The 11,546-nt window shown below is 38.2% G+C and overlaps 3 protein-coding genes across 5 annotated transcripts in view; all 3 read left to right on the plus strand.

Annotated features, from left to right (window-relative positions):
* The first annotated feature begins 5,061 nt into the window (after positions 1 to 5,061).
* On the plus strand, positions 5,062 to 5,685 carry LOC134203439 (uncharacterized). Its single transcript, XM_062678316.1, has 3 exons — positions 5,062 to 5,217; positions 5,297 to 5,437; positions 5,506 to 5,685. Exons 1-3 carry the CDS (start codon positions 5,128 to 5,130, stop codon positions 5,683 to 5,685), a joined length of 411 nt encoding a protein of 136 aa, XP_062534300.1. The 5' UTR covers positions 5,062 to 5,127.
* Positions 5,686 to 6,827: 1,142 nt separating this feature from the next.
* Positions 6,828 to 8,278, plus strand: LOC134203438 (uncharacterized). 3 transcript variants are annotated; one of them, XR_009977604.1, is made up of 4 exons: positions 6,828 to 7,027; positions 7,100 to 7,458; positions 7,520 to 7,628; positions 7,692 to 8,278. XR_009977604.1 is itself a non-coding variant. In XM_062678313.1 (4 exons), exons 2-4 carry the CDS (start codon positions 7,199 to 7,201, stop codon positions 7,811 to 7,813), a joined length of 327 nt encoding a protein of 108 aa, XP_062534297.1. In that variant the 5' UTR covers positions 6,828 to 7,027; positions 7,100 to 7,198; the 3' UTR covers positions 7,814 to 8,278. The 3 variants fall into 3 exon arrangements, 2 of the variants coding, with proteins under 2 accessions (XP_062534297.1, XP_062534298.1); XM_062678313.1 differs by having other exon boundaries at positions 7,100 to 7,294; XM_062678314.1 differs by having other exon boundaries at positions 7,100 to 7,246.
* A 3,210-nt stretch (positions 8,279 to 11,488) lies between these two features.
* Positions 11,489 to 11,546, plus strand: part of LOC134203443 (cyclin-dependent kinase 7-like) — a 1,350-nt gene continuing 1,292 nt past the window's right edge. Inside the window, exon 1 of the mRNA XM_062678321.1 lies at positions 11,489 to 11,546. This exon is cut by the window's right edge and continues 122 nt beyond it. The gene's annotated coding sequence lies outside the window, so the exon portion shown is untranslated.

The raw sequence follows: 11,546 nt of genomic DNA on the forward strand, positions 1-11,546 counted from the left end.
TAAAATAGATATATTTTACTTCCTACTTACCTCACAACTATTTTTGATGATGGATACAGTTGATTTTGAAATGTAATCCTTGAGATAAACCGCGTAAACTACTGTTGAGCAGCTTGCCTTCTGCGTTGTTTTTTAAGTTTTGTTGTTGACGAAGCCACTCGAGATTCGTTGACTGCCTTCGTAATAAATTTTAAGTGCGGTGAACTATAGTTCAATTTCAATATCCTATGCACTTAAAATTATTTCAAATTAGTAATGCAGTTCAATATGATCGCATATATTTATCATCAGGTGCACTTAACCCTACAGCCTGATACCATCAATAAATTCTATGCGAGTTTCGCACATAGAAATTATCATTCGATTTATTTGAGTGTAGAATTTCCAAGCATAACTGTCCCATTGAAACAAATTTCATATAACATGTATTAAATTACTTCGAAGAGGCCAATTTTCATTATCAAATCATTCAGAGAAAGAATATGGGTTGTGGTATAGTTTCAATGGGTAAAAAGGTTAATCCACCTATCATCGTTGATGCCTTTCTTGTGCATTATGAAAATTGAAAAGTAATAATTGAAGCATATTAAGATGATTTATATTAAAATTTGAGTGAGAATAGTCTCTCATTTTTATTCGCATTCTATGTATTCATTTAGACTTTTTCTTCTTTCCTTGTTGGCATTACCATTTTTGCATTCGTATATGATGAGGCTAACACGATAATACTTTTATACCTAATTGCACCCGAAAATTCCTTTGACCGTGAGTCCAACCAAGCCACCTAAGCATCATCGCTTTGTAGTCGTGCTTCTAATCGCATGGCTACAAGGTAGGCCCAATTAATTTACATATATACAAGATTTTTGCAATAGCTTCGGAAGTGACTAATCGATTTTCAATAGCAAACAACCCGAGCAAAGCTTGAGAGCAAATCGATAACTAATTTTGTTGTAGTGAAATCGCCTAATTATGATAACTCAGGTTGATATCCTTTTGGTCGTTTTAACGGTTAAAAGATCAAAATCTACAGCAGAAAAATCTTACTGTGACATCAAATCGAAAACTATTCCTGCTATCGATGAGAGCAAATCGAAAACTAATTTTGATATTGGGTCCGATAACAAAATAAGTACACATTGTAAACTCGGGCAGTTTGATGTCAGATCATACAATTTAGAAATCAATAGCAAAATGAGATCAAAATATGTAATCAGTCATGATGATTCATATTTGAAAACAAATTATGATATCGATTTTATATCAATATCAAAATATGTTTTCTATATGCTCTCATTATGTTTTCAGACTTTGCTCGGGAATGGGGCCAAATTTCCCGTCGAGTGCAACTTATTACGAATAAATGGTCCTTAACATGTGTTTACAAATGTTCACACACGCACCACACACAGGTGGAAGTTTCCACTCGACACATCAGATGCTAATCTGAAATAAATTTTATAGGAATCATCAAACACCATCGCAGTATTGCGGTATTGAGTTAAGGTGCCGTCAGACGTTGCAAGCAAATCACTCGCAACGAGCATTTTGCTCGCAGAAAGTGACAACTGTCAAAAAATTTCCTGTCTGACTACACTGAAAGTGATTGCATGCAAACAAATGACAACTCGTAAGCAAACGCTCGCTTGCAATGTGTGACTGCTAAGCGTTAAAAATTTTCAACTCGCAGAAACGAAATTGCGCTTGCTAGTGCAGCACTAGCAAATTTTTCGCTCGCAAAAGTGAAAACGTTTTCAGGTGGCAGTGTTGCACTGCAAAAATAGGAATGAAATTAGATTTTGTGGCCGAAAAACAAGTTTTTCGTTTTTGTTTATATTTGCATGAGAGTAAATCTGTCATTTGCTTAAAGTAAAAAATTGCTACGTGTGACTGCAATTGCGAGTGCTCTCAGGAATCATTCGCTCGCACGAGTGATTTGCTTGCAACGTCTGACGGAGCCTTTACCACGTAATCTGATTTTGATGCTTCTTCCAAAAATCCATCTGCGCTGAAACATAATGCACCTAAACCAGTGGCGTAGCCAGAAAATTGGTCTGGAGGGAGCTTTCCGAACATTTTTCCTTCGAAAAAAAAAATTTTGTCTCTGAGGTGGGGGGGTTCATGTCCAAAACCACCCCCATGGCTACGCCACTGACCAGAACTTATTTCAGGATTAAATTATGTATAGGAACCAATTCTCACTGTCCTTATACTTATGTAAGATATAATATCTCTGGGGTTTTCAGACACACTCGTCCCCATGTCAGCTTTTTAATACATATTTTTTTCTATGGAGCGTAAGCCCCCTCCCCCAAAAGCTTACGTTATTAGTGTACGGCCCTTTACTACAATACGCTTTGAAAAGATTTAATGCATCTAATTTGAAACAGGTTGTTATCCAGATGATACTTTAGCACTGGGACAAATATGCTTGGAATTATCAATTTTGTCTTCAATTTCGCAGCATAAATGTCCCACTGAATAAATTCCACTAAAAAAACATTGTTTATCTTTTGAAACATACTAAGCCATTAGAAATACCAAGGGGTGTCTCACAGCTATCAATGACAGCAAATTTCAATCGAAATAAAGTCGATTTGTATTGATTTTTATGAACTGGTACCATTTAATCAAAATTGCAACACACCTTCTGCGACACTGAACTGTAATTGTTATCCAAGCAATCGTGGATTTTACATGTTACCAATGACATCAATCGAATTGTTTTTCATCAACAAATAAATTTGAACATGAGGATGAGAACCTGAATTTATCATTTTTATTTAAATTAGATTAATAATAAACTGCTTTTTAATTTCAGGTTTTGGTTGTTAATGATTCAGAACGATACTATCTCTAGTTTGATCTCTAGCTTAGATGACTCATGAGAAAATCCTGTTCCCAGTGTTGGACATATTTTTAGTGCAAATGGAGACTAAGGTTTTGCAAATTCCGGGCCGTAAATGTGATATTTTAATGCTCACAATTTTCACATTTTTTAGTCTTATTACCCATCTATATTCGGCAGCCTGTTTGGTACGATAGCTCGTATGCTTTGCTCGTTTACGAGAATTGATAATTGATTTTCTGTGACCAGGTTCCCGCGTACAAACACTTGAGTAGTAGCTTCCATTTTCTTAACTACTGCTAGGCTACTCGAGAATGAATTTTCATTTTCAGATCACTCAAAGATCATGAATCGTTCGTCTTCAGTTTAATTCAATCTGAGAGTAGTGTGGTAGAAGTCTGTTGTTCATACTTCATACTACGAGTCGGAGCGGGGTTTTCTAATATATTTCGTTTACTAAATTAATTTATTCAACTACCCCAAAGTCGAATGTGCTAGTTAATAATCCGCGGTGGCTTCTGTTCTTATGTGTACAGGGAGAATAATTGTGTGGGGGCAGCTGTAGATGAACTCCAAAAGCAGCAACGTATCAGCGACTGGACAAAATTGCTAAAAAGTACGCAGGACATAAAGCATAACTTTTATAGGACTCTGGGTTGCAGGTGACGACGTCTATGATATGGCTATCAGACAGAATTTGCGTATTCTGAAAAACAAAGTGTTGTACGAGTAGCTCTATAATTTCTACAGGTATATAACAATTTAACAAATTCAACTCTATACTTGTGCAGGCGTCGTCATATCGATATTGACAATCATTGTCGCTGTTCAATTTGACAGCTGATGCTAAAATCGTTGCGTTGCTAAAATCAACTTTTGAGTCTAAATAGTTTCGATTTACATCGAAATAAAGTCACTTTGGTTGCTTGGTTGATTTTTAGCAAATAAATTCAATTTTATCTATGTGAGACACCCCTTGAGAAATACACTATTTTCATCGATATACGTTTATTAATCAAAATTTCATGGGGTAATTTAGCTACAAACTGAAAAATATGTTTTCAACTTCAATCGCATTTTTCTCAGTTGCATATTTTTTGACATGGGACAGATATGCTTGACACGGCAGTGCAGGCCCGCATAGATTAAAACCTTCCGCTATCCAGCTTTCCGCGAGCGGTACCCGCATAGTTCTGAACTACACTCAGCGAACTGGACTATCGAAATTCATAACTGGCGCCTTATGAATCTTCGACCGATTATTTCACCAGCAGTGCTTCTTATACGCAGTTACCTTCCCGACTTTACAAGCGTCGATGGGCGTGTGGTCTACATATCGGCCTCCTAACCCCGACGTCCATGGTTCGAATGCAGTCTGCCGCACTTCACTTTTTTTTAAATGAAAATTATCATTCATAAGGCAACATATTGAAATTCATACCGATTCCTTGTGGCAAATTTTCATAAGGCGTTTGATTGAAAATCATACGTCCATTTTCCTCAGTGTACAGTCGCGATTCGCTGGTTGGGCCACGACCTCGGCCCAACTAACGAATTCGGTTTTTTTTTCAAAACCATTCCAAACAATACTTGTAAAACAGTACGAACACACTTAAAATAAATCGCCGAATTCGGTAAAATTTTACCGAAATCTCAACAGCAGAACTGTTCGGTAAATAATTAAACTGATTTTCGGTGATTTTGACATTTGAGCAATGGAAAAAATTACAAAAAATCTGTAAAATAAATTACCGAGCAGTTCTGCTGTTGAGATTTCGGTAAAATTTACCGAATACGGTGAAATGAGTTAAGTGTGAATCATCTATCGCAACAGTACGTCTGCACTACACGCTTAGATAAGATTACCTAAAATTAGGTTTTTATTTTACCTAAAATTAGGTACTGGATGTTTACTAGAAATATCGGTAAAAATTAGCGATAATTCTCGTTAATTTTTACTTACTTTTAAGTATTTGACGTTTTAGACGAGGACGTTATTTTTTACCTAAAATTAGATTTTTCTTGACTTTGTAAACATAAATAATATTTCTTGCTGTACCTGGTCTGGCGTTCCGGAACCTCCTGTTCCTGCCGCAGGATTCTTCGGAAAACTGATGGTAAGTGCGGTCGATTCATAAGAGCAGATTTCCTCACAAATTTGAACTTTAATAATAAAATATTATAAACTTTTTTTTGCAGAATTCCGGAAAAAGAATTTCTTGGTGTCCCATTCCTCCCGGAACTTTAGAGCGGCAAATCAGAACTCTGAGAAGTCTGTAATGAACATTTTTAACCGGAAAACTGCTGTGCCTGTTCTGCGGTTCCGGAACTTCCTGTTACTGTCGCAGAATTCTTCTAAAAAACAGATGGTAAGTGGTCGATCCTCGGGTCGGTCAATAAGAGCAGATTTCCTCGCAAATAATATATAAACTTTTGTTTTTTTTGCAGGATTCCGGAAAAAGGATTTCTTGTTGTTCAATTCCTCCCAGAACTTTAGGGGCGCAAATCAATACTCTGGGAAGTAATGAAAATTTCCAACCGGAATACTTCCAGTATGAACCAGGACCTCAACATGTCACCCTTAATAAGGTCTGCTTAGCAGTGCAAGTTTTCCAATTATTTATTTAGTTGACTAAGTGAACTTTACTTCTGTACAGATAAAAATTAATCAACAAAACTCGCTTCTCAGCGACATCCCTCCAGCCGCGGTTGCGCCCCATCATGCTCGCCACTTGTACTGTTTCTGTCTGGAATTCTACGTCGCCACACACCGTTTTCTTGAACACCACCAAAGATGGTCCTGTAATGGTCCTCCCGTAATAGGAAAATACTTGTAGACCGACAAATATATTTATTGATAAGATTAGGAACCGTTTGCCAGGTCGCTAGGTATTCATATAAGGTATTCCTGCATCGGTAGATTAATCAAAAGCGGTAATTTATTCATCATGCATTCCAACCCAAGTAACCAAAAGTTCCTTTAAGAGTACGTTTTTAGCTTAAGCAGCTCAGTGAAGCTGATTAAGCGAAAAACGTACTCTTAAAGGAACTTTTGGTTACTTGGGAAGCTCCCATATTCATCTTTGTAAATAAAAACATGATTATTTGAATTTTTTGTTTTTCTTAAATCAAAACACTAAATAACAACCTATTTGTACGTAATTTTTAACGTTTTTGCGCTACCAAAACAAACATCAAAAACCTATTTTTTGGTAAAAAGTAAAGATCGAAAATCGGTATTTTTTATCGACAGCTCTTGTTTACCACCATTACCTAACTTTAAGTAATCGATGATTACCGACAATTTAGGTATGTGCACTTTAGTTCGATTATCGGTATTTTTTACCGACTTTTAGATTATCCTATCTAAGAGTGTACCTCATTTTTTTCATCAATACGAAAAATGGTATTCCACCAATTTACAATATGAGGAAAGAGCGATTAAGTTATGTTACTATAAAACAAATCGTTCATTTTCTCGACCAAATTTTTCCTCATATTATACAATATAATGTTGAAATATCATCCGCATTACGAGATTCGAACAATAAATCTTATTTTAGCGTTACGTAGTTTTAGAAAGAACCCTTATATAGTTCTTCAATTGTACATCTACCAACTGATGTATGGTACATCGAAAATTTTGTTCGAAAAAACGACCGGATTTAAATGTTAATTATACTTAACCGCCCATTACTCATATGGTCGTTTTGGCCGTTTACCATCTGAGCTACTGTTGAAACAGTATATGAGACTGTCTATTCCTAGTGTAACGGTCATATCGGAAGTACATTGTATTGTCGTGCTTATCTTTTTCTAGACTTTCGCGGCGGTCTTACTCTCGCAGGCTCGACTGCGAAGGTAGACGTCAAGATAGCCGCCGGGTTAAAAGATACACGCTTAGCTCAGTTTACCTATTTATGAGTACTTGATTCACCCATATTTGGGTATTGCACATTTCACTCATATTATAAGTAAAATATACTGAGAATATCGGTAAATTTCACCCATATTGTTGATAAAGTGACTTTACCAATTTATGAGTGAATGAATTTACTCATATTTGGGTGAAAAAAAATGACTGTTGGTTTTGTTTTCAAATTGTTGTCGAACATAATCCGAGATTCCAAGATAGTCTCTGAAAACTGTTCTGTTCTTGCGGATTGTGGACCAATAAATGTAAGTAAATATTTAATGCCGAACATATAATATAACATCTTCTGTTTTTCATTATTATTCAATAAATTCTAGGTATCAAATAATCTCTCTTGCGTGTGGTGCTACAGTGTAATATAAGACGGTGAAGCATCCACAGCGGACTCCAACCCAGCAGATCCGCGACCAACAAAAATGAAGAACCGAATCAGCAATCCTCCTGTCTCATCCCTTCATCTGCAGGTATTGTACAAGGGGTGCATCCAATTTCAATCACTGGAGCATCAGGAGGTAAAGGCAACAACCTTAATTCATTCATTGGGAACTTTCAAATGCCCGGAGCACCTTCGTTGAAATCCTGCGTGTTCTGTTGCCTTTTCACCACGTTCAACATAAACATCAACCTGCAGTAGAGAAGCTTACACCCGTTGTGAAACCCACACACCACACACCTGGTTTTGATTTGTTATCCATGCCTCCAATGTCCACAAAAAGACTCCATTTTCCATCTTGCAGATATGTCGTCCACCGGAACGAAATGACATCCAACTCACGGGTACTCCAACAGATTTAGTCCACCTGATTTGCAAGGCAGCGGTCAACACCCATCAACATTTGTCAAAACGTAAGTTGAAATGATTCGGCACTTTAACCCTTACCATGACACTTCATCTCCGACTGCTTGTAGGGACGGAAATGGCGTGTGATCTTCGCCGGTCGCTCTATTCTATCTACTTCGGTACCATCCAAAGATACGACGATGACAACGGAGGTGAAAATGGTGCAGCTAGAAATTATGGACGCAATTGACCTGGTGGTGGAACCGCTGAGTGGAAGCTGTCGAATGGAAGGACCTAAGTGACTAAGTGATCCTGAAGATTGATTATGTAAAGAGGATGTAGGATTTCGCCTCAGAGAAGATAGTTCAATATGGGATTTGCTGCACGTATCTGTGGCTGCACGAAGCTTGAACTTCGGAGGAGGGCTGCTATGCACTGAACGAAACATCTTTGGAGGCAGTGGTAGTGGCAGTGGTCACTGGCTGTGTCTTGGTACTGCTGACCAGATATGGATGCACCGGAAAGTAACGATTATCGTGCGCAAGGTAATAGCTACCAAAAAAGAGTGCGAAATATTCGCGAAATTGCCCGAGGCCGAGATCTAAACGATATAGATTTATAGGAAACAATTATAATTTCGATAATTACAATGATCATTATCATCTATATGATCACAAGCGTCGTCGAGACGAGAATGGACTTCCATAAACTTCAATTTCCGCCAAAACAGCCACCGGAAATCTGAAATACTGCTTCTCTACCTATAAGACATGGATCCTGCTTTTCCCGGTCCAACAGTAACCAGTAGCTCCGATATGGTGTTCCAGTCAGTAAGTTTTAAAATCATGGATTATGTACTGCATCTTTTTGAAATATAATTTGAATAAAAAATAATAATACTTTTTTAAACAATTATTTCGAAAATTTCAATATTTTGAATGTCTCAAGCAAAAGAAAAACAATGAAAAATTACCCAAATTTGGGTGAAATTTACTAATAAACCGCTGTCATTCAAGTACCTATTTATGGGTGAACCTCGGGATGAAATCGGTTTACTCATATATAGGTAAATGTCACTTTACCCATAAATACGTATGTGCACTTTTTGGCGATTTTAGGTACTTTTCACCTATATTTGGGCGAACTGAAGTAAGCGTGTAGGGAAAATTTTCCCTCTCAAAACAAAACCACGTGCTTTTCGCCAAATGACAGCAGTACTCGATTGTATTAGTGAGAGGCAACCGGAGTCACTGAGTACATGGAGAGTGTTCATCATGACAAGTGCATACGGTGGATAAGATTTTTATCGACTCTGTCGTGTTTAGTGACTGTTGCGATTACCTGAGAAGCAGCCAGCAGGACGCCGCAGTATTCTATATTTTCTCGAGATGCATACTATATGGAACGTGCTGTTAAGTGACGCCTCGGTCAATAAGCCAACATACACATACACACGTTTTTGAGTCACATTACTGACCGCATAGAAGGCGTACGATGAACGACGCGGCAGTCAGTCGAGCTTGGGACACAGAACGGTGATGACGCGCTTTCGGGAACAGGTGACGACACAGATGGATTCGGCTGATCAGTCGGGCATTCGGCTGATCGCAGTCGATACACATAGTGAACTACTATTAGTGAGACCATCGCTAAAATAACACTTATGCCACAGACAAACAGACATAACACTTCAAATTTCCATCGTTCACTGATTTACTGGTCAATTCAAATAATCATTAGTTAGCCAATCGATCACTCGTGGCGCGCGCATCGTTTTTGCTCGAGTTTGACGTTTGCTCACTACCGTCATCTGGTTCGTGATTTGCCCAACTAACGGAAATCAACAGATGTCGTTAGTGTTTGAACGACGATGAATTTGATCAGTAAATGTTCAATGTGTTATGTCTGTTTGTCTGTGCTTATTCTCTTCAAATATAACAGATGCCGTCTACGTATGGTCCATGATTATGCGGAAAAACCGTTAACCTCAATGGCGATGTACCTTCCGGAATTTGAGGCATTCCTCCGACCGAATTTGCGCAGTGATGGGCATCCTATGACTAACGGAAAGTCTGGTGCTTAGGCGTGCGGTAAGACGCGCGGATACAAAGCAAGACCATGCTGAGGGTGGCTGGGTTCGATTCCCAGTGCCGGTCTAGGCAATTTTCGGATTGGAAATTGTCTCGACTTCCCTGGGCATAAAAGTATCATCGTGTTAGCCTCATGATATACGAATGCAAAAATGGTAACCTAGCTTAGAAACCTCGCAGTTAATAACTGTGGAAGTGCTTAGTGAACAATAAGCTGCGAGGCGGCCCTGTCCCAGTGTGGGGATGTAATGCCAATAAGAAGAAGAAGAAGAAGATCAAGTAGAGGGCTCCTCTGAACGTAGATTGTTGATCCCAACTAGCCGTGCTCGGCCAAACTTATGGGAGAAAAAACGGGAATCAGTAAAATGATAGACGCAATAAATCAATCATCACGAGTTTTATATCTGTATTATCGAACGTTTTCATTTATCACATACATAGAAAGTGGGGAAAGCGTTTTATACATTGAAAGTGGGGATTTTTGAACGTGGCATCTTCATAAGCGGGGTAGTGCCGAGGAGGCATCGTTCAGTAGGGCTGCGTGAAATGAGGATGCTTCCTTCGTTTTTCGGCAGTGTTTCAGATGCGAGTGAGTGTTGTGTAAATACAAAACCATATAAGCGAGAAAGAGAGAGCCTGCATTATTTACCTCTCTTTTACACATTCATTCCAACAAAAATGCGCAACTTAGTATAAGTGAGACAAGAGAGTAAAATATTCTCTGCACTAGCGGGTGTTTGATTTCACTCTCCAACTGTTTCGTACAACAGTGTCATATGGAGCGGGGAAGCATTTTTCACTATGCACTTTGAAACTGTTCTCTCATGAGGCTATCTTCCTCGGGAGTATATCTGGTGCTGAAGCATCGATTCTTATTTTCGTTGCTTCATTCATCCAAGCCCTGCTTGTTATTAAATATCATTAGAGCTGCACTTAAAATTTATCTTGATAGAGCTTGCAAAAAATCATATTTTTCATATATGAAAGTAACTGATCACGATTTAAGTGCAAAGCTTTTATATACACAGCAAAAAATATTGTAATATCCATCGATGTAATCGAAGCAATGTACCAAAAAATCGATGTAACGTCGGAATTTTAGTGCATATTACATTCATATAGGGTAAAACGTCCTACCGTTGTGGTATGTTTTAATGTAGCGGTAGTGTTTAAATAGTCCATCCAAATAACTTGTTACGCGTAACAATATTTCGACGGCCCCCCACCCCCTATAATTTGCGTAACAAAGCGTAACAAAAATCAAACACTCCCCCCTCCTATTGCGTTACGTAATATTTGAACAGACCCTTATTGTACTGAACAACCCCGGGGCACGGAGATTTTCGTTTAGCCATCAATGGGTACTTTTTTGAATTTCGGTAGCCTCGTCAGCGGCATAACCCATTAATGAGTTGTGCCGCCGAACTTAAAAAAAATGGGTAAATTTTTCTGCAGGCAGAAAGAGATAGCATATAGAAGTACCCATTAGTGGGTAAATTGTTTGATTGGTGGGTTTGATGCATCGCGCTTTATCTTTGGCAAGAATCATGATACAACAAGAGAACACTACCTAAATTTGGGTAAAAGATTATGCGATATTCTCATCTTAGTACTTTTTACGTAAGTTTTGTGTTTAAATATCTGTCCGTGTACTCAAATTTTGAGTTGTTCCCTTTTTACGGAAAACGAGTAAGATTTCCGTGAGAAAAAAACAAAAAGGCAATACAATTTTACTTAGTCTCTGAGTAGATTAAAACGGGCGTGTATGGGACTATCGCCCAGCTGTATTTTCGAACCTATACAAGTTGGCTGTCATATTTTCGAAGCAAATGTTTGTTTACCTTCTTTAGTTTTCTGCGTTTTCTGATGCGATCAAGAATCTGATCCAAACCG

This window comes from Armigeres subalbatus, unplaced genomic scaffold (genome assembly GCF_024139115.2).
Source record: "Armigeres subalbatus isolate Guangzhou_Male unplaced genomic scaffold, GZ_Asu_2 Contig1854, whole genome shotgun sequence".
In the NCBI taxonomy this organism is placed as follows: Eukaryota; Metazoa; Arthropoda; class Insecta; order Diptera; family Culicidae; genus Armigeres; species Armigeres subalbatus.

Coding starts and splice junctions, on each gene's coding strand:
- LOC134203439 (XM_062678316.1), top strand. CDS start 5,128: ATGAACATTTTTAACCGGAAAACTGCTGTGCCTGTTCTGCGGTTCCGG. Junction 5,218..5,296: donor ATTCTTCTAAAAAACAGATG/GTAAGTGGTCGA, acceptor TTTTTTTTGCAG/GATTCCGGAAAAAGGATTTC. Junction 5,438..5,505: donor AACATGTCACCCTTAATAAG/GTCTGCTTAGCA, acceptor ACTTCTGTACAG/ATAAAAATTAATCAACAAAA.
- LOC134203438 (XM_062678313.1), top strand. CDS start 7,199: ATGAAGAACCGAATCAGCAATCCTCCTGTCTCATCCCTTCATCTGCAG. Junction 7,295..7,519: donor AATCACTGGAGCATCAGGAG/GTAAAGGCAACA, acceptor TCCATCTTGCAG/ATATGTCGTCCACCGGAACG. Junction 7,629..7,691: donor CCATCAACATTTGTCAAAAC/GTAAGTTGAAAT, acceptor GACTGCTTGTAG/GGACGGAAATGGCGTGTGAT.